The 17,677-nt window shown below is 53.6% G+C and overlaps 1 protein-coding gene across 1 annotated transcript; it reads right to left on the reverse strand.

Annotated features, from left to right (window-relative positions):
• Positions 1–9,170: 9,170 nt before the first annotated feature.
• Positions 9,171–15,307, reverse strand: LOC128839289 (perilipin-3-like). The gene is made up of 6 exons (XM_054032157.1): positions 15,289–15,307; positions 13,774–13,847; positions 13,138–13,423; positions 11,726–11,913; positions 10,648–10,776; positions 9,171–10,333 (listed from the first exon to the last, which is right to left on the reverse strand). Exons 1-6 carry the CDS (start codon positions 15,305–15,307, stop codon positions 9,959–9,961), a joined length of 1,071 nt encoding a protein of 356 aa, XP_053888132.1. The 3' UTR covers positions 9,171–9,958.
• Between the last annotated feature and the right edge of the window lie 2,370 nt (positions 15,308–17,677).

Below are 17,677 nucleotides of genomic sequence, written 5' to 3' on the forward strand. Positions count from 1 at the left end.
ACCCTGCCTGGAGGGCTGGAGAACCGAGTGCTATGCCCTAGATGATGCCTTTGGGGTTTCCTTTGATATTGCAGTAAATCTCCTGGGCTGTTGCTGATCAGTGTCGCTCCTTTGACGGGATCTGGTGGCAGGTTCTGGCCTTAAGCTCTGGGACTTCAGCTCACCCCAGGGGCAGATACGGCCCCAGATGTAATTACGCTGGGGGGAAAAATCAGTCCTGGAGCGTTTCAAAGGGAGAATGTCCAGGCGTGCAACGATTGTAACAATTCTTATAAACTCCTCGAGGTATTTCTTAGCCATGGTGGGGGCAGGGGATGCCAATCTCAGGCACTAACTAGGGCTGGACCTAGCCAGTAAACGGGTGAGAGGCTCTAAAAGTGACCCCGTGGCTGCGGTGAGCTGCGGCGAGGGCTGTCCCAGGCAAAGTCCAGTTTGAGCAATGAGTGGAGTGTTGCTGGCATTTTTAGAAACCCGCCGTCTGCCACTTCATCCCACTCCAAGCTCACACCCCCCGCTCCTGCAAATAGATGGTAAAAACCCGCTCCCCGCCAGGCTACTGTTCAGCACAGAGAGCATTCTTAGCCTGGTCTCTTGGGCTGTCACGCAGCCGGAGGTGGCAGCAGAATACAGCTGCGCTCTTTGACGTGCTGTCAGCAGCTGCAGTGGCTCCGGGGAGCCGCACCAGCAGTGCATTCTGCAGCCTGCACCGGCACTGAAGTAGTTAAATCTACCTCTGCGTCAGGGCTCAGACAAAGAGCTTGTCACAGGCTCAGGACAAGTAGAGAAAACTTATACGTGCAACATCCCCTTAAGACTGGCTCTGCCAGCCACATCCTTCTGCCCCTTCCCTAGAAGTGAGTTCTGCTGGAGGGTGGGGACTTTCCCCGTTCTGTTGCTGAGGGGACCCTACCACCTGGCAGCTCCAGCCCATGGAGGCTCACAAAGGTTTGGGTTAGTGGGAGCAGGAGTCCACCAGCTAACCCGCCCTGACATTAGCTTTGGAGCTGGGTGCACACCAGGAAATAAACAGGGGAGCACAAGGCCCCCTTGTCTGTCAAAATCATCCGTCCCGCCAGGTGACGATGTGCCCAGCGCTGAGCCGGGGCAGTGCTCACACAGCTGCTGCCCCAGAGAGCCCAGCCAAACCCACTGTTCTCCTGACAGAACAAGGAGCAATGGTCTCAAGTTGCAGTGGGGGAGGTCTAGGGTGGATATTAGGAAATACTATTTCACTAGGAGGGTGGTGAAGCACTGGAATGGGTTCCCTAGGGAGGTGGTGGAGTCTCCTTCCTTGGAGGTTTTTAAGGCCCGGCTTGACAAAGCCCTGGCTGGGATGATTTAGTTGGGAATTGGTCCTGCTTTGAGCAGGGGGTTGGAGTTGGACTAGATGACCTCTTGAGGTCCCTTCTAACCCTGATATTCTATGATTCTATGACGATGGGGTGTCGGGGTGCATAAGAGATGCAAACATGGTGAGACAAAGGTCCTGCTCCCATTGAAACACAGAGCGCTTTGGCCAGTACCCCCCCCCCATCCCCCCAAGGAGGACAGGGCAGGGCGGGTGCACTGAGCACAAACAGCCATTCAGGCTCGGAGCGAGCTAGCAGCTATGGGCAGAGGAGGCTGGAGCAGGCCATGGGGCAGCTGCTCCCCAGGTCCTTTGGGGGGAAGGGAGGATGGCAGTGAGAAGCAGGTGGGGTGTGTTAGGGCAGAGGTGGGCTGGGAGGGGAGAGAGAGACACTGCATGTCCCAGTGAAAGCAGAAGAGGGAGGCAGAGTGCAAGGCAGAAGAAGGCTGGAAAACTGGGAATGAGGGATAAAAGCAAGCACCTTTCCTCAGGGCCGGCTCTAGGATTTTTGCCGCCCCAAGCAAAAACAATTTTGGCTGCCCCCCCCTTTTTTTAATTACCCCACCCCCGACCCCGCCTCAACTCCGCCCCTTCCCCAAATCCCCAGCCCTGCCTCCTCCCCCCAGGCTCTCAAGCCTGGGAGGGAGGGGGAGCAGCGGCGCGCGAGCAGCAGCAGCGGACATGAGCTAGGGCGGCCGGGGTACATTTTTAGGGGCGGCATTCTGGCGCCGGCCATGCCACCCCTAAAAATGTGCTGCCCCAAGCACCAGCTTGTTTTGCTGGTGCCTAGAGCCGGCCCTGCCTTTCCTACTCACAGAGAGCCAGCACCGTGCTCCGCATTCCTCCCAGGGGCTTTGACTGAATGCCATTGTACCATGGAGCTGACATTATTTGCAAGTGATGTCCCGTGCCTTGTCGTCAGCCCCCAGCTCTGCACACAGCAGGACAGGAATGACGCAGCGATTCACGGACTTGAATTCATGCTGGTTTTTGCTATAAACTATCCTGCCTCAGCAACAGACAGGTACAATCCCAGGATTTTACAGGCGCCATATGAATGGTTTAGAGAGAGTAGAATGGGCATTTCTGTTTGCCCTCTGGCACACTATGCATGCAAGGGGACATTCAGTGACATGGCTGGGCAGCTGATAGACAACTGATACCAGGCAATACTTTCCCATGCAACTCACAAGCGACCAGTGGAACTCATTGTCACATGAGGTCATTGAGGCCAAGACCTGAGCAAGCTTCAGGGCATGAGCTGACCTGCGCAGGGTTCGGAAGAGGCTGGCCCTGTGACAGACTAGCCCAGAACTGCCTGCTGCAGGGTTTTCTGCACCTTACTTTGAAGCGGCTGGTGCTAGCCACTGTCAGAGCAAGAGGGCCGGCGCGGTTAAGTCCAACTGGCAGTTCCTCTGTTCCTAAGTGTGATTTTAGCCCTTCAAACTCTAAATTCCTGCAGGTCCGTATCAGGCCGAGCCCCTCCCCCCTCCCCATCCTTGTTCTGCTCTCCCTCTGTCTCTCTCACACACAGTGTTTGCTGTCAAAGACCTCGTGGCTGGTGACAGTGCTTTTCTCTTTATTAACTGTGTACACAGCGATCATTGGGTGCAGTGACCCGTGTGAGTGCCGGCCTGCCCACACTCTGCTTTTCCCCCATAAACTAGCCGCACTGGTCATTATTTTTCCAGAGGCTGTCAGCCATGTGATGATCACATTGCCCAAATACACCGTGATGGGGGGGTAATGAGGCGTGGGGCAATCCCTGCGTCCCGAATGATAAACAGCCGCCGCTTTGCGCCCTTCATTGTTATGTTGCTTCTGGATTTTGTGTCTGAATCTCTGTTTCGCTCCGCCCACCCCATTCACTCCCTTGCTGTTGACTTACTTCTCTCCCTGGGTGTCCTCTTGCCCCCATATGCTTTTCCATTTCTTTGTCTGTCCCTTGCCCAGCCTGTCTGTCTCTTTTCCCTGCCGTTTGATCACACTGATTTTGTGGTCCCTGCAGAGGGAGCTGTGGGTTTGCACTGAGATTGATAAGGCATGATACCAATCTCAGTGTAAAATCCTAATGGCGACAAGCCCCTGTAGGTTTTAACCTTTATGTGTTGGTCAAGGTTAACCCAGTGTTGCTATAGCTATAAATGTTCATCCTGAGTCCCGTGGAAGTGTGAGCTGGACCCATACTCAGCTGGGGGAAATGATGGTCTAATTGTTTACTGAAAACATCACCAGTTTGTTTTGTTTTTGTTTCCCAATACAGCTGGCTCGCTCTGGAATAGGATGAGTTTGTGCCATACACATTTATCATATTATTATTTGTAGCACCGAGGAGCCCTAGTTGTGCCCTCCATTGTGCTAGGAGCTGTACAAACAGAACAGAAAGACGGGCCCTGCCCTGTTCAATAGGGCAGGGTGCCCAGGCATCAGCTCGTGACTTGGGCAGCTGGCTGAGAGTAGCGATTTCTGCACTGCGTTCTCTTTTAGCCGGGAGTCTGAGGTTGACAATACTTCTTGGTCCCTTTCTCTTCATGGTGATGTGAGACGGAATAGAAGCTACTGCTGCTCTGTGTCCCAGCTGCTGGGCCAGATGCTGCTCTGAGTTCCAACGGACCAGTATCACCCTGTTGTAACAATAACACAATGATTCCTGTGGTGCTTTTTAGCCAGTCATGAGCCAAGATTTTCCTGTAACGACTGTGGCCAGATGGCTGTCAGTCAAACCAAATAAAGCTAAGGGCGTCTTTCTTAAAACTGCAAGGCCCAGTTCCTCAAAGGTGTTTCAGCACTAGAGGGAGGCCTCCAAGTACCGTTGAGGCTTTGGGGCTAAGCCCTTTGGCCTGTCATCTACTATAAGGCACCACCTGGGTTGAGAGCTTTCAAGGCTTCCGCACCATAGATGGTAAATAATGTTTTCCCAGCGGTCGTCTGCATGCCAAATGTGTGTGTGCAAATATTCTGTATGTGCAGCCGTCAGATTAGTTTCACACACCCATAGCTAGGGAGGTATAATTGCTGAACTGGCAAGGATGCAGCTTTGAAAACCAAACAACTGAGTTGTCCTTCCGAGCATGTTGGGCATGATTCAGCATCTTCTGCTGAAGACACAAAAGCTCATCTCTATAGTCTACCAGGCATTTTATTCCAAGGCCGTCAAATTAGAATTGATGAACTAATCCTCCTGCAAGCAGTTCCATGAGCCCCTTGTCACTCAGGGATGTAGATGTCCTCCCCTGGAAAGAAAATGACAAAATCATTTGGAATGCGACAGCTGTAACAGGAAGCGCTGATTAGTCTGAGAGGGCACCAGCCTTGGCACACGCCGCCGCTGAGCTTGGAGCACGCAGAGTGATGGCTGAACCAGCTGTGGTGGACAGAGACTGGAGAGAAGGTAAAAGTGGTTGGTGGCTGGGTGGTAGGGACAAGCAGGGATGCTGTAAAGTCTCTGCTACAGATGGGAGACTGGTTGGCCCTGGGCCCGGGAGCATGTTGCTGACGGACGTAAGCATGAGGCAAAGTGGGGATGGTATCTGAGCAGAGAGAGTGAGTGGCACTGGGAGGATTTGTGACCGGTGTTTAGCTTAGCCTTTGCTCACTGGCAGGTTGGTCTGGTCGGGGCAGCATCTCTATTCCAATCACTTTGCCAGTTGCTGATCCTTTGCTATGGCGATGGTGCTGCTAAGTGCATCTTTGGTGGCTGGGGTGGTGGCAGACATGAGCTACGTGAGGCCAGAAACCACCCACAGGAAGAGGTTGGGGCTGGTTCTTTGACATCAACTCCAAAGCTACAAGGTGGTGTGACGTGACAAGGTAACGAGTGGCTGTGGGGTGGGAGAGAAGGGGGAGTATCATTTCAGCAGGACAAGCATAGTGCTAGCACCAGCTACCAGCCAGGAGACCACCCCATAGGGCAGCTCTTCCTAGACAGCATCAGGTGTTTTCCCTTGTGCAAGACTCATATCTCCTGCCTTGCTGCTTTCAATTGGCATGAGAAACATTGGTCCTGCTCAGCTCAGTTAAAACAGCCACTCTCTTTTGTGGCTGGAAAACTCCGCTTGCTCAAAATGACAGTCACTTTCAAAAATGGGGCATAAGAACTCTAGGTCAGGGAAGCGTTGCTCAGCCTCTGCTGATGTCAGGGCAGGCCACCCCAGACAGAGTCGCTCTCCTGTCTGGCCAGTAAGAGGGGGGTGAGTGGAGAAGAGGGCCAGGGCCCCTGGACAGTCACAGCGTCAGAATACAAATAGCTCCCACTCTGTGACGCCCAGGCAGAGAGCACTGAACTCCGCCCACCGAGAGCTACTGGGGAAAAGAAACAGACAGACCAGCCCTGATAATAGACACGGGGATGGTGGGGCGGGGAGTGAGTCAGCCCAGGTCACCCAGCTGGCAACAGCAGAGCTGGGGCTAGAGCCCAGGTCCCCTGAGTCCCAGTCCCTGGCCAGTAGGTGACACTTCCTTGGGGCTCCCATTGGGTTTGGGTTGTTTACAGGACCCACCAGGGCGGCAGGAGCAGCACGGCTGTGAGCACACAGGAAAGGTTGAGTTTGGGAAGTTCCATAGGGGCAGCTGGAGGGGGAAAAAAACACCCACCCCCCAACCCCACATGCTTGTGGCGTCCCATTCTTGCCAAGCCTGGTCCTATGCCAGCAAAGGGCTCCCCCAAGCATGCCTGGCTGCCCCCAGCGGGCCATGGGTGACCAGAGGTGTGGCTCACCCCTCCAAGGTGCCAATGAGCCTCATGGGGGAAGCTCCAAACAGCACTGGGCCAAGCCCCCGCGTTTGCTAGGGCAGGGCTAACTGCATGGTTTTGTGTCACTGCCCAGGCAGGGCCAGGCCCAGCAGTTTCCAGCGGCCTTGTTGGGGCTCGGTTAACCTGTGCATTGCTGCTCACTTCCTTGCTTGAAACCTCACCCACCCCGAAGCAGCCGGCAAGTGAGCGTGTGTGACAGACTCACTGGGCTGCTGGGTGCATGCACGTGACTGAGACTCATCCCTGGGGGGGAGGTGACCAGCCCCCTGCCTAGGCTGCTGGACACACCGTGAGTGGACCCCAGGGTTTCCCCACTCAGGCCACTCTTCCACTCGCTCTCTGCACAGCTTGTCCCCTCGCCACTAATTATGGGCTCAGCTGGATGCAAACTTCCCTGACCACTTTGCTAGCAGGATCCCTGTGTCCTGGGAGTGAGCCGGCGCTGCCTCCCAGCAATGCTCCCGCCCTACCCCAGCTCTGGCCCTAGGGGCTCACAGGGAATATTTGTAAGGAAAGAGGTGCTGGGGCTCAGGCAATTTTTTGACGTTTGTAACGGATGTGGCAAATCCAGAGGTGCGGGGGCTCTGAGCTGCCAAGCCCAGAGGTGCGATAGCTCAGCCCTGGCATGAATTAAGCCCTGTACTCAGCTCATCATTTGCTCAGCACAGCCCACGGGCCTCACCCCCCTATAAAAAACACAGACACTAGCCCTGCCCCACAATGCTCACAGGCCAGAGGTGAGGCCCAAACAGACTGAGCCTGAGTGGTGCTGGGCGTGGCCAGCCAAAGGGCACTTCCTCCAGACACAAGCTGCTCTTTGTTTCTATGTTGCATAGCCCCAAGCACGATAGGCCCAATCCTGCTCACAAGCTGGAGGTGCTGCCAGGAAGCAAACACCAGCCCCTAAAAGTGACTGGTCTTGAAGTTTGCCAGAAATGGAGGGAAGGGGCCTTTGAGAGGCTGTGCTTTTTGCTGGAGGGGGGGTCCCCCCCCATTCCTATTCCAGGGCACGAAGGGCTGGGAGTGGGCACTAAGGAAGGGGCTATGATGGTGGACATACTTAGATCCGCCACACTTTAGAGCAAGGTCCCACTTTCTTCTATGCGCACAGCTCCTGGCATGGTCAAGCGTTGCTCCAGGAGGGGGCCTGTAGGCCCTGCCTTGTCACTACAAAGTGCAACAGCAGAGCGTTACCTCCTTGGCAAAGCTGCCCAGTAGGCTTGTAGAGCCTCCAGGGTTACCGTGTCAGAGAACACTTTTCCCTCGGTGCTTTCCCTGCTAACAACCAATGGGAGAGCTGTGTGACATGTACTAGTTCTTCCTGCAGGGCCAGTGCAGCTGCTGCCCTCTACCCGGAAGCAGTGAGGAGACAGGTGGTTTGAAGGGAGAGATGCCTCACGCGATTTGTTTTTTAACTATCAGCGCCCATTGGGCAGGGCTACCTTGGGAAACAAACATTGCTCACCTGCAGTCACCTCTTAGTGACGCTAGGGACCCATGTATTTGAACCTCTAACATGGTGCTCCTCCTTGGCATGTTAATTAACATCTGCTGTAATTTCATCTTTCCTTTTATTGACCCAACTTCTGTTAGAGGCAGGCATTTTAGCTCTTCTGGGGAAATTACTCAGTGACCATTCAGGTCTTTCCCACACCTAAACCAAGCTTTGGAGCTCTAGTGAGCACACGCTGTATCTCCCCCCCCAGCAGTTGGTGCAATAAGAGATGTTACTTCACCCCCCTTGGCTCTCTACGCCCCTGGGAGCGACACTGCTACAGCCGCACTGCAAACTTGAATTGCCTTGGCAGCCTAGACCCTGACTTCTGTCTGACTCCAGCCCAGCAGACAAGCTCCAACTGCAGGGGTAGGAAAGCGATCAGCAAGCTTGCGAGAGGCCTGCACGTACAGGGTAACTAACCCATCTCCTGAGCGGAGAACTGCCACCATTTCTCCTGACAGCACAAGGGCTCAGCCAGACCCCGTTAAGGGCAGGAGTCTGCCAGTGATGGGCACTTTGCACTGAAGTATTAACAGCTGATAGATCAGAGGAAGAGGGTTAGCGTACTGTAAGTCTTGCTGGGCTGAGAGCAGATGGAGGGCTGGCCCCTTCCCCTGGGTCCTCTGCATGGCCCTTCTCCCCAGGGAATGGCTGTAGCAAGAGTTTGTTGGGAAGAGACTCAGTGCATCAGGCCCTGCTCAGACAGGCCACATGTGTCCGCTCAGTTAAGCTGCATCAGAATCTTTCCCCCTCTACCAGCACCTTCTGCAATCAAGCCTTAAATCTATGCAAGATGACCATACAGACAGCAACCTAGCCCCCACTCATGGCTTAGCATCAGGAACTCCAGCCCCTGCAAACCCACTCTCCCCACCACACCTCCCTCCAGCTTGTGTGGTTCTTGGGGCCCTTGCCAGCAGTTTGGTGAGCTGTGCCTTTTAGAAACACCCTCAGCTTGCGTAGGAAGTGTATCCCAAGGTAGGAGTGCTTGCAGTGTAGAGTTTTAAGTTCAGCTGAATGATTCCTGTAACATCCCATCTATGGACAAGCTTCATCATTGCAATTCAGCCTCTAGCCCAGTACTGCCTATTAATTGCCCCAGGGCAGTGGCTAGATGCAGGTTGTATTTGACTTTGCATGCTCTGGCTAAGTCAGCTCCTCCCTTTAAGGGGCAAAAGGGCACAAGCTATGGAAGTTGGGGGGGGGGGGGGGAAGATTGGAGGGAAGAGATTCTTGCCACCCAACAAGCAAGGAAGGCTATTGTGACCATCTGCTTCCCCCAGCTCACTTGAGTAGAGGTGTTCTCCCATCAGTGCTGCAGCAGAAATGAAGTCTGCAAGCAGCTGAGAGGAGTTAGGTTTGAAAGAGCCTGGTGTTTCTGCCTGCATCTCTGCTAGGAGCATGCCCTGCTGAGCAGACGGGTAGGGGAGAAGCCATAAGCCCCTTACTCCAGAACTTGACACTTGGAAGTTCCACTTCCTGCTTCAGTCAATCAATCCATACTTCTCCAGCAGGAGAGACCTGCCTGCTGCTCACTCAGTTTCATTAAGAACCAAACATGAGTCCAGGACCCTTATCTATGCAGTTAGAATGTTTATTTTAGTACAGCCAGTAGTTTTACAAGTAGAACAAAATGTAAGTCAGTCACAGGGAAGGGTGGAGGTCTTTCTAGGGGCAGAGACTATGGACTGTCTCAGGGAAGCAGTATGAGACCAGCCTCTGTACCCCAACAATGCAATGCTATTAAGAGGACAAAGCTAGCAACCCTCACAATAAGGGCATGGTGCTGCGGAGCAGGAGATGCTACGTGCAGAACAGGCAGTGAGCTTCCATGCTTAAGGAAGTACTTCAAGGGGAAGTGGAGTTTAAGGGAAACCAGGGTGAGGGTCTGCGATATCCTGTCAGGTGTTTGCACAGTAGGGGCAAGACCAGAAAGCAGACCAGGTCCCACCCTCACTCTTTTTATACCCCTAACAGACAGTCCCGAGGAAGTCCTACCAGGACTTTGAAAGATCAGAGATAGGAGTCTCCCAAATAAAGGGATTGGAGGTCTGTTCCCATTCCCTTGGAGGAGACATTAAGGCCATAAAGCTTAGGGCCTGCATCAGAGAGTGGTATTCCCACTCAAACCTCACCAGGAAGAGCATCAGAGGTGCTCTAGCAAGTAGGGACTTGAATACAAGATAGACAGCCTTAAATACATTGGAGAGTCATGTGCATATAGCTGGACATACAGTGTGCAAAGTAACAGACTCCGATCCCAAAGCCAACTATGACTAGACTATTCTGACTGTAAACATTAAGCTCTATTTGAGCAGTAGTGAGATGTATTGCATTAGATCACCATACAGCCTCTACTTCAGGCCTCTGCCTCCACCTTCTCAGCCTCCGCCGGTACCTCCACCTTCTCAGTAGAGTCTCCAGCAGGAGCAAAGGGTCCCACAATCCACGTGAGGGGAGCGTTCTGCACCACATATTCCAGCAGCTCATCCAGGGACTCCTGGGCTTTGGTCACCTTCTCCCGGGTCTGGGTCAGGATACCCTCAGACAGCTCCTGGAAGGACTGGACATTGGAGAAGGAAGTCTGGAGCTCTCCCATGTTCTCATAGGCTTGCTGAACCTTCTCCTGGAGAGCGGCAGGGAGACCCTGGATGTTGGGCAGGAGGCTATGGCAGGCAGTCTGCACCTGCAGGATGAGGTTATGGGAAGTGGCTAGAGCCTGGGACGCCATCTCCTGGAGAGAGAGAGGAGGGAGTGATTAGGTGCACGTGAAGCTCACTCCTGTCAGGATGTGCTATACAGCATTGTCACACTGCATCTTAGCAAGAGGACAAGGATACTGTGACACTCTGCACCCCACATTCACCATAGTAATATGATTATTAGAGTATGAGACCAGCCTCTGTACCCCAACAAATCACCATAGTAATTAGATTATTATCCTGTAGAGGGAGAGGAGGGAGCAATTAGGTGCACGTGAACCTCACTCCTGTCATGACATGCTGTAGACACAAGGTGCAGTGCAACACTGCAAGAGAACAAGGATACCTCTGGCTGTGGTGAGCCATTGTCCTCACTGCCTCCTGACTGGCCCTTGCGCCACTCCAGCCACATCTTCTGCAGTTCCTCCTGCCCATCATGGGCCTTCTGATCCACGGCCTGCTTGGCATGTTCCATCTAGGAGAGGGAACATACGATTCCACAGCCACAAGTCACTTACAGAGCTAATAGTAGTGAGGGGAGGAACTGCTTGTGCACAGGACTCAATTCACCGTCCACTACTACAGTGGGGCTGCTCAGGCCAGGCAGACACTGTTGGTATATAGGCCTGTTAGCCTGGGATAGAATTTTGGGTTTGACTTTGATAGTCTGTTCTATACTAATGTGTGAACAAAGGACAAAGACACTGTGTTGCTTTTGCCTGGCCAGATGGGTTTGTTAGTATAATGGGAACAAGAACAGTTAGAGTGTTCCACTCCCACCATACCCTGTAATATGAGCATGCACTGAAAGGTTACCTGGCTCCTATTTTAAGGAAAGGTCAAGCAACCAGTTAGGTGGGGCAAAGGGAGGGGGGGGGGGGGAAGAAGGGAGAAAACGTGGTAGGGGCATATAAAAACTCTAAAAGCCAAAGAAAAGCCTGGCCTTGGGTAAGGAGCGAGGTTGTGCTCTGGCCATGGGATACAAAAGAAGTCTGGGGTCTTCATCCCACCTATGACCAAAATGGAATGTGACCATAACGTGCAAGAGGTGTGACTAGAGGTGTCCACTACAGGTCTATTTAGGCCTGCTAAGAAGGAGGGAATGGGGACAAAAAAGGCTCTGCAGCATCAAAGCTGGGAAGGGAACATGGGGTAAGGCTGTGGTATGAGAGCTGGGAATGGGACACTGGGGAACAGACTGCCAGTGTGTAGCACTATAAATACGCTTGCTTGGAAGTAATCCCAATAAACATTGCATTGCCCGCACTTAGACCAAAAGCAGAAGTCCAATGTGACAAGAACCAGGGGTGAAGGAAAAGCCTTCTCAGACACACAGCAAGCTATGTAGCTAGCAAGACCGAGGGCTTTACCCAAAGCAGACTGGGGGGGGAGGGGAGGGGGAGAAGGTGTTTAAGTGTTCCTACCAGGTCAATGGTTTGCTGGAGCTGGGAGACGGCCTCCAGGGTGCGCTGCCTGGCTTGTCTCATCTTGCCCAGGGCGTGCTGGTAGGCTCGCTGGCGCAGCGTGCTCGAAAGGGAACCCAGACGCACGTAGTAACTCTGCTGCTCTGCAGGAGCCTCTCCTGGCCCCTCCAGGGATACTGCAAGTTTAGCTGGAAAGGAACAGAAGGACCAGGATCTAGTCAGCAGGGAGCAGACATGCATAGGATGCTTTCAGCCCTGGTGCCAGCCAGCCACTCCTGTACTATTTTAGTTTGGGCTGTACTAGAGCAGAGAGCTGGAGAAAGCTCGGCCTTCAGACTTTATTGGAGTCCAAACACCTGCCATAGGGGAAGTTAACTGAAGGTAACTAGAACTCCTACAATTGATGGAGTCAGTCCAGTCTAGAAGTGTTCCCAATTCAGGTTTACACTGAGCTCTCGCATAGCACTATCTACAGCAATCTCCTATCCAGGGCCAGCTCCAGGCATCAGCACAGGAAGTAGGTTCCATTGGCCGCCCCAAGCAAGGGGCGTCACTCCGGGTCTTCGGCAGCAGGTCCCTCAATCCCTCTTGGAGGGAAGGACCCACTGCCGAATTGCCGCCAAAGAATGAAGCAGGGCAGCAGAGCTGCCGCCAATCACAGCTCACCCCCTCCCTCCTTCACTGCTTGGGGTGGCAAAAAAAGCTGGAGCTGGCCCTGCTCCTATCCAACATCTCATCTGGACACAGTGACCTGGCCTGCATTGCCTCTCAACTGAGAAGCTGTACTGTCTATATGAGCAAGAGGCAAGCCTCACCAAGCTACAAAACACAACCATGCGTAATTTCAGCAACAGCCTACCACAAGCAGAAGTCCCTACAGTGCCATCAAGCAGGAGATCTCACAAGCACCACATGAACTGATCTGGGATATCTGCAGGAATGCCTAAGACTCCAGAATGGGCAGGGAGGGGTGTCACAGTTGACCACTCTGCTCTCTGGCTTGATGGACCCACCTACAGCAAGATTAAAGCTAGTTTGTGCAGGAGCTCACTCAAGGCTGGCCCTAGGCAGAATCTGAAAGCCACCACTTGGGTTTTGAGCAGATGATACACCTCCAGCCTTACTTTTAAGGGAGAGAGCTATGCTTAGCATTAGTATTACTAATCTACATCAGGGGGACCACAAAAGCAGCCCCCCCATGTTACAAGTGCAAGTTATGTTATTTAATGCACTGAACTCTTGTATCACAGCAATGGGTACAGTATGAGCACCGCCATTGATCTGTGGAATGGGGAGATGAAGCTTCTTGTTATCCAAATTACCCTTAGGACTAGATCAAAAACCTATGTAGGGGTATCTGAGCCAGGGGTCACATTTCTTTAAGTTTATGAAGAGTATAGGAGCATTCTAACCAAGTTCCTCATCTGTCATTGGGAGGTAGTGATCCACCAACGACTCCGACGTCTCAAGTACCAAGTCAACACCGCTCAGAATAGTCTGCCCCATGCTGGAGCCCACCACTGTGCTCACGCTGCTGGTCACGGCGGATTTGGTCACCTCCACGCTCTCCTGGACAGCCCCTTCGGCCACACCCACCATGCTGGTCACTGCATCCTTCACTCCAGTGTCCGTGCTGCAGACAGCATCCTTGGCACCGGTCAGTGTTGATGATACTAGCTCTTCGGCATCAGAGGCCACCTGAAGGCAGAGGAAAAAGGTCAGTTTATGTCTGCTCAAAAAGCTATAGACACTTACACTTGGGCACCAAATTGGGGAGGAGAAATCTCCCCCCCCATCCCCAGAAATAACTCTGGCATTGGCCAGCCTGAAACTCCACTTCTCAGCTCATTTCTTTCTCTGCCTGACAGAGGCATCTGTTGGCTGATGCAATGCTGCTAGTGGAGACAGCTGGGAACAGCTTGCTTCTGCAATCCAGCAGCTGTGGTCCGTCAGAGCCTTCCTCGGCTAGGGCAGTACCAGGTCTCAAACCCCTGCACACCACAGCCCTTCCCCTCCACAGGGAGCCCTGAAACCAAGGTTAGAGTTACCTTGTCATCTGGCTGTTGGAGGACAGGCAGCTTCTCCTCCAGTTTGTCCAGGCTCTCGCAGGCATAGTCACTGGCTGTTGAGATTAACAGTTCTAGGATTAGTTACCAAAAGCCTTTCCATTTCAGTAGGATGTGTACATCCGGGGGAGTTCCCAAGTTCATTGTACCCTCTATACATGCGAGGTCACCGCCTTTTCCTCTTTGAGAGGGCAGAGAGGTGAACTAGTCCGAGGTTAGAGTAAGTTTGTGTCAGAGCCAGACCTCAGGAAGTGGTCCTTGCTCCTATTTGTGAGCAGAGCACTAGACCACGTTGCCCATGTGAAGAGTGATTTACCTCCACTGGGAAAGACCCTCAGGTGGGTGAGACTTTGGGAAAAGGAACCTCTCCTCCAGACAGTTCATTCCAGCACCTCGCTGTTCTAGCTGCCAAGCCAGCACTGCTCCACATGGGGCTGTTTGCACCCCCATGGAGTTATGCTGCTGGCCAGGGGTGGGTTGTTGGAGAAAGCCTTTTTGCTGGCAATGCTCAGCCTTACCCCACAGGAAGCTTTGTGGGAGTTACATTGTGTGGAATAAAACAGAAGTCAGCCGGTACAGTACCAGAGACAGAGCTGGGATTGTGAGAATGGGGTCAGTGGACTGAGGCAGATATAGGGAGTGGTGTAGGAGGCTCCAGCCAAGCACTGCTTGACACTAAGCTTTGTGGGACACCTCTCTGGTGGCTGGTACCAGAGGATCTAGCAGAGGGGCTGGAACAGTGTTTATAGTGCGGGTGCTGAGAGCCATTGAACTGTAAACCCTGCATATGATGGATGCACTTCAAGCCAGGGGATGCGACAGCACCCCACACACACACACACTTATGGGGCCTGGTGGAGTTGTTTCTGCACAATTAATTAAGGGAGATGCAGACATGTTTGTTTCTTGTGCATTGTGACCAGCACTGAGTAGGAAGGCTACATGGTATGTTTATGTTGGGAGCTCTTCAGGGCAGGGACACCTTGAGCCGGGACAGCAGGATTTCAAGTGAAGCCAGTAACGTGAACGGAGTTCCATCTCCGTGTGGACATGCTGAGCATAAGGGGCATAGGAGGCCATTCCATTGCTGCCTCTGGGTTGTGCCTGAAGGAGGAGCCAATAACAGTATCATAAGGCTGTGTATGAAGCCGATTACAAGCCCAAGACATGGAACTGCTTTGGCCTGGTGGTGTCGGACTGTGCTACCCCCAGCAATCAGGCAGCTTCATTCACGCTTCTTTGTATTTGGCGTATACAACAGCAGATCCCATGTGACTGAATAGTGCCAACTTCCCTCACGGACTACGGTTCAGAGGGGTGTTTGGTACTCATGTGCTGTGCGGATGGGTGCTGCAGAATACCCAAGATGAATTTAGTGGGGGGTACCTGATGAAGCAGGGAGCCCTTCTCCCAGGATGAAGGAGTGTTATGCACTTACGCAGGAGAGGAAGGCCCCATTTCTCACTCTGGGGAGGACAGTTCATTCTTGGGACTCACTTGGCAATTCACTCCCCATCCCCTGCATATGGGAGCATCTCCCCTGCCCCCCCTTCACTCACCCTGAGGCGCCTGCTGGTCCAGGATGGGCTGGGCCCCACTGATTGTGGCAGAGGTGATGGTCCTCACTCCAGTCTCTGCCACGTCACAGATGGATCTGATGACGGGGTGGGTCTCTTTGATGGACGTGTAAGTGGTGGAGACCATGTCGTAAGCCGCACTGACCATGGGCAGGCTGGCCACTCTGCTCACCAAGTTCTAACAGGTGGACGAAAGGAGAGGCATGACCACCATTGCTTGCTGGTTAGCGTGCAGGACTATTGGTACTCAGCTACCTTTCCTCTCCAACACCCCCTTCAGATTTGAAGGTCTGTAGCCTCCTGGGCAAAGGAGGCCAGACACAGTAACACCAGAGCATTAAGTCTCTCAGCCACTGCTTGGAGAGCCCTTTAATGGTGTAGTGACTTCCTAGGATGGGGCAGGCCTCAGTGCAACCAGGCTCAGTCATGTTGAGGGGCAGCACTGTGTTCCCATCACAGACAGAGTGATGGTTAGCTACTACTGTGGGTCACATTAGCTATCTGGATTTACCAGCCAAGTTGGAACCTGGACTTCTCAGGAGGGCTGATGGTGCTTCTTGTTCTGCTACATAGGTCTAGGCATAGGCTGGTTTGCCACCACCATATGCCTGGGGCTAGAGCCACTACAGCAGTCACTATAGGATTACAACTGGCTAAAAGAGCAGATAGAACCATGCTCTCACTGGCCAGATTTCCAGCACTCACCTGTTGCTCCTGCTCCCCACTTTTTGAGGGAGCATCCTTAATGTCATTCTCGTTAGAAGACATGGTGAAGCCAAATGCTGCGGGGGGGGGGGGGGGGAGAAGAATGAGAGGTTAGCCTACCAACAAGAGAGAGGCAAGCAGTGCTCAGACTAACAGCTTAAATGCAGACAGTGCTTCTGATCATTCCTAGATTGCCCAAGGCAGAGTCCTCCTGCAAGAGCTATTGGAGAGATCTTACCAGTTGCCTTTTCAGCCACTCTAGTTTACTCCAAGAGACTAGAGCCAGCCAACCAAGGCAGCAGCTCAGTCATGCCACTTTCCTGCTATAGCAGGGTGGCCAAACCCACAGGTAGTGGCACAGGCAGGTCTGTGAAGGCTGTGTAGGTTAGAGTGACAACAGCAGGGTCACTCACTGCAGTTGCTGGATCAGATTCCTGCAGCACACAATCAGCAAGAAACCCACAATTCCTTCCCCCAGCAGGTGCTAATAAACTGTCCAGCATCATTAAAAAAAGGTTGAAATGAGATTATATGGCCAACCAAGCTCACCTACCAACCATCAGGCAGCTAGGAGAGCAAGTGATAGGATTTCATTCTTACACTGCATACAGAAATATGGTCAAAATGGGGACCAAAAGCAGTTTGTCTTGTTTATAGCATTTCCCCTCATGTGGGGTTCACAGAGAAAGACAGGTTTAGCGCTGGAAGACAAGCTTGAAGGGAGGAGTTCCCCCAAGTACAGGAGATACCAGCTACTAAACTTGAAAACAAGCCTAATGGAAGGTAAACATTCACCTGCAGACAGGCCACAACCCTGTGACCATCACCACAGGACCATTTCTAAGGGGTTAAGGTAGGGTTACCATACGTCCGGATTTTCCTGGACATGTCCGGCTTTTGGGGGCTCAAATCCCCGTCCGGGAGGAAATCCCCAAAAGCCGGGCATGTCCGGGAAAATCGGGAGGGCTGGGTGGTGCTCGGCCGGGGCCGGCGGTGCGGGGCCGGGGGCATGGTGCCGGGCCGGGAACCAGGGGCGCAGTGCAGGGCCAGGCGCGGGGAGCTGGGGGCGCGGTGCCGGGCCGGGGTCCGGGCTGGGAGCCGGGTCGGCCGGGCCCGCGGGGAGCCGGGCCGGCGGGGAGCCGGGTCGGCCGGGCCCACGGGGAGCCGGGTCGGCCGGGCCCGCGGGGATAGGGTTACCATACGTCCTCTTTTTCCCCGGACATGTCCGGCTTTTCGGCAGTCAAACCCCCGTCCGGGGGGAATTGCCAAAAAGCGGAACATGTCCGGGAAAATGGCGGCTCTGTTTAAGAGCCCGGCTGCCTGAACGCTACCGGCTTCGGGCAGCCCCGTGCCTGGAGACCCTGCGCCGCTGGAGCCCGGGAGGGGAAGTGCCCGGCTGGGGGCGCAGGGTCTGGAGGCACGGGGCTGCCCGAAGCCGGTAGCGCTTGGGCAGCCCAGCTCTTAAACAGAGCGGGGGCGGCTGGAGCCTCCAGCCCCCGGGGCTCTGTGTAACTGACCCAGTGTCAGTTACACAGAGCCAAAGAGGAGAAAAGCCTCCAGCCCCCGGGGCTCTGTGTAACTGACACTATGTCAGTTACACAGAG

This window comes from Malaclemys terrapin, chromosome 6 (assembly GCF_027887155.1).
Source record: "Malaclemys terrapin pileata isolate rMalTer1 chromosome 6, rMalTer1.hap1, whole genome shotgun sequence".
Lineage (NCBI taxonomy): Eukaryota > Metazoa > Chordata > Testudines > Emydidae > Malaclemys > Malaclemys terrapin.

What these genes read in the sequence shown, in the direction of transcription:
- LOC128839289 (XM_054032157.1), bottom strand. An exon ending in TCCAACAGCCAGATGACAAG is followed by an intron (nt 13,424 to 13,773) that starts GTAACTCTAACC and finishes CTCTGCCTTCAG; the next exon opens with GTGGCCTCTGATGCCGAAGA. An exon ending in AATGACAGATGAGGAACTTG is followed by an intron (nt 11,914 to 13,137) that starts GTTAGAATGCTC and finishes GTTCCTTTCCAG; the next exon opens with CTAAACTTGCAGTATCCCTG.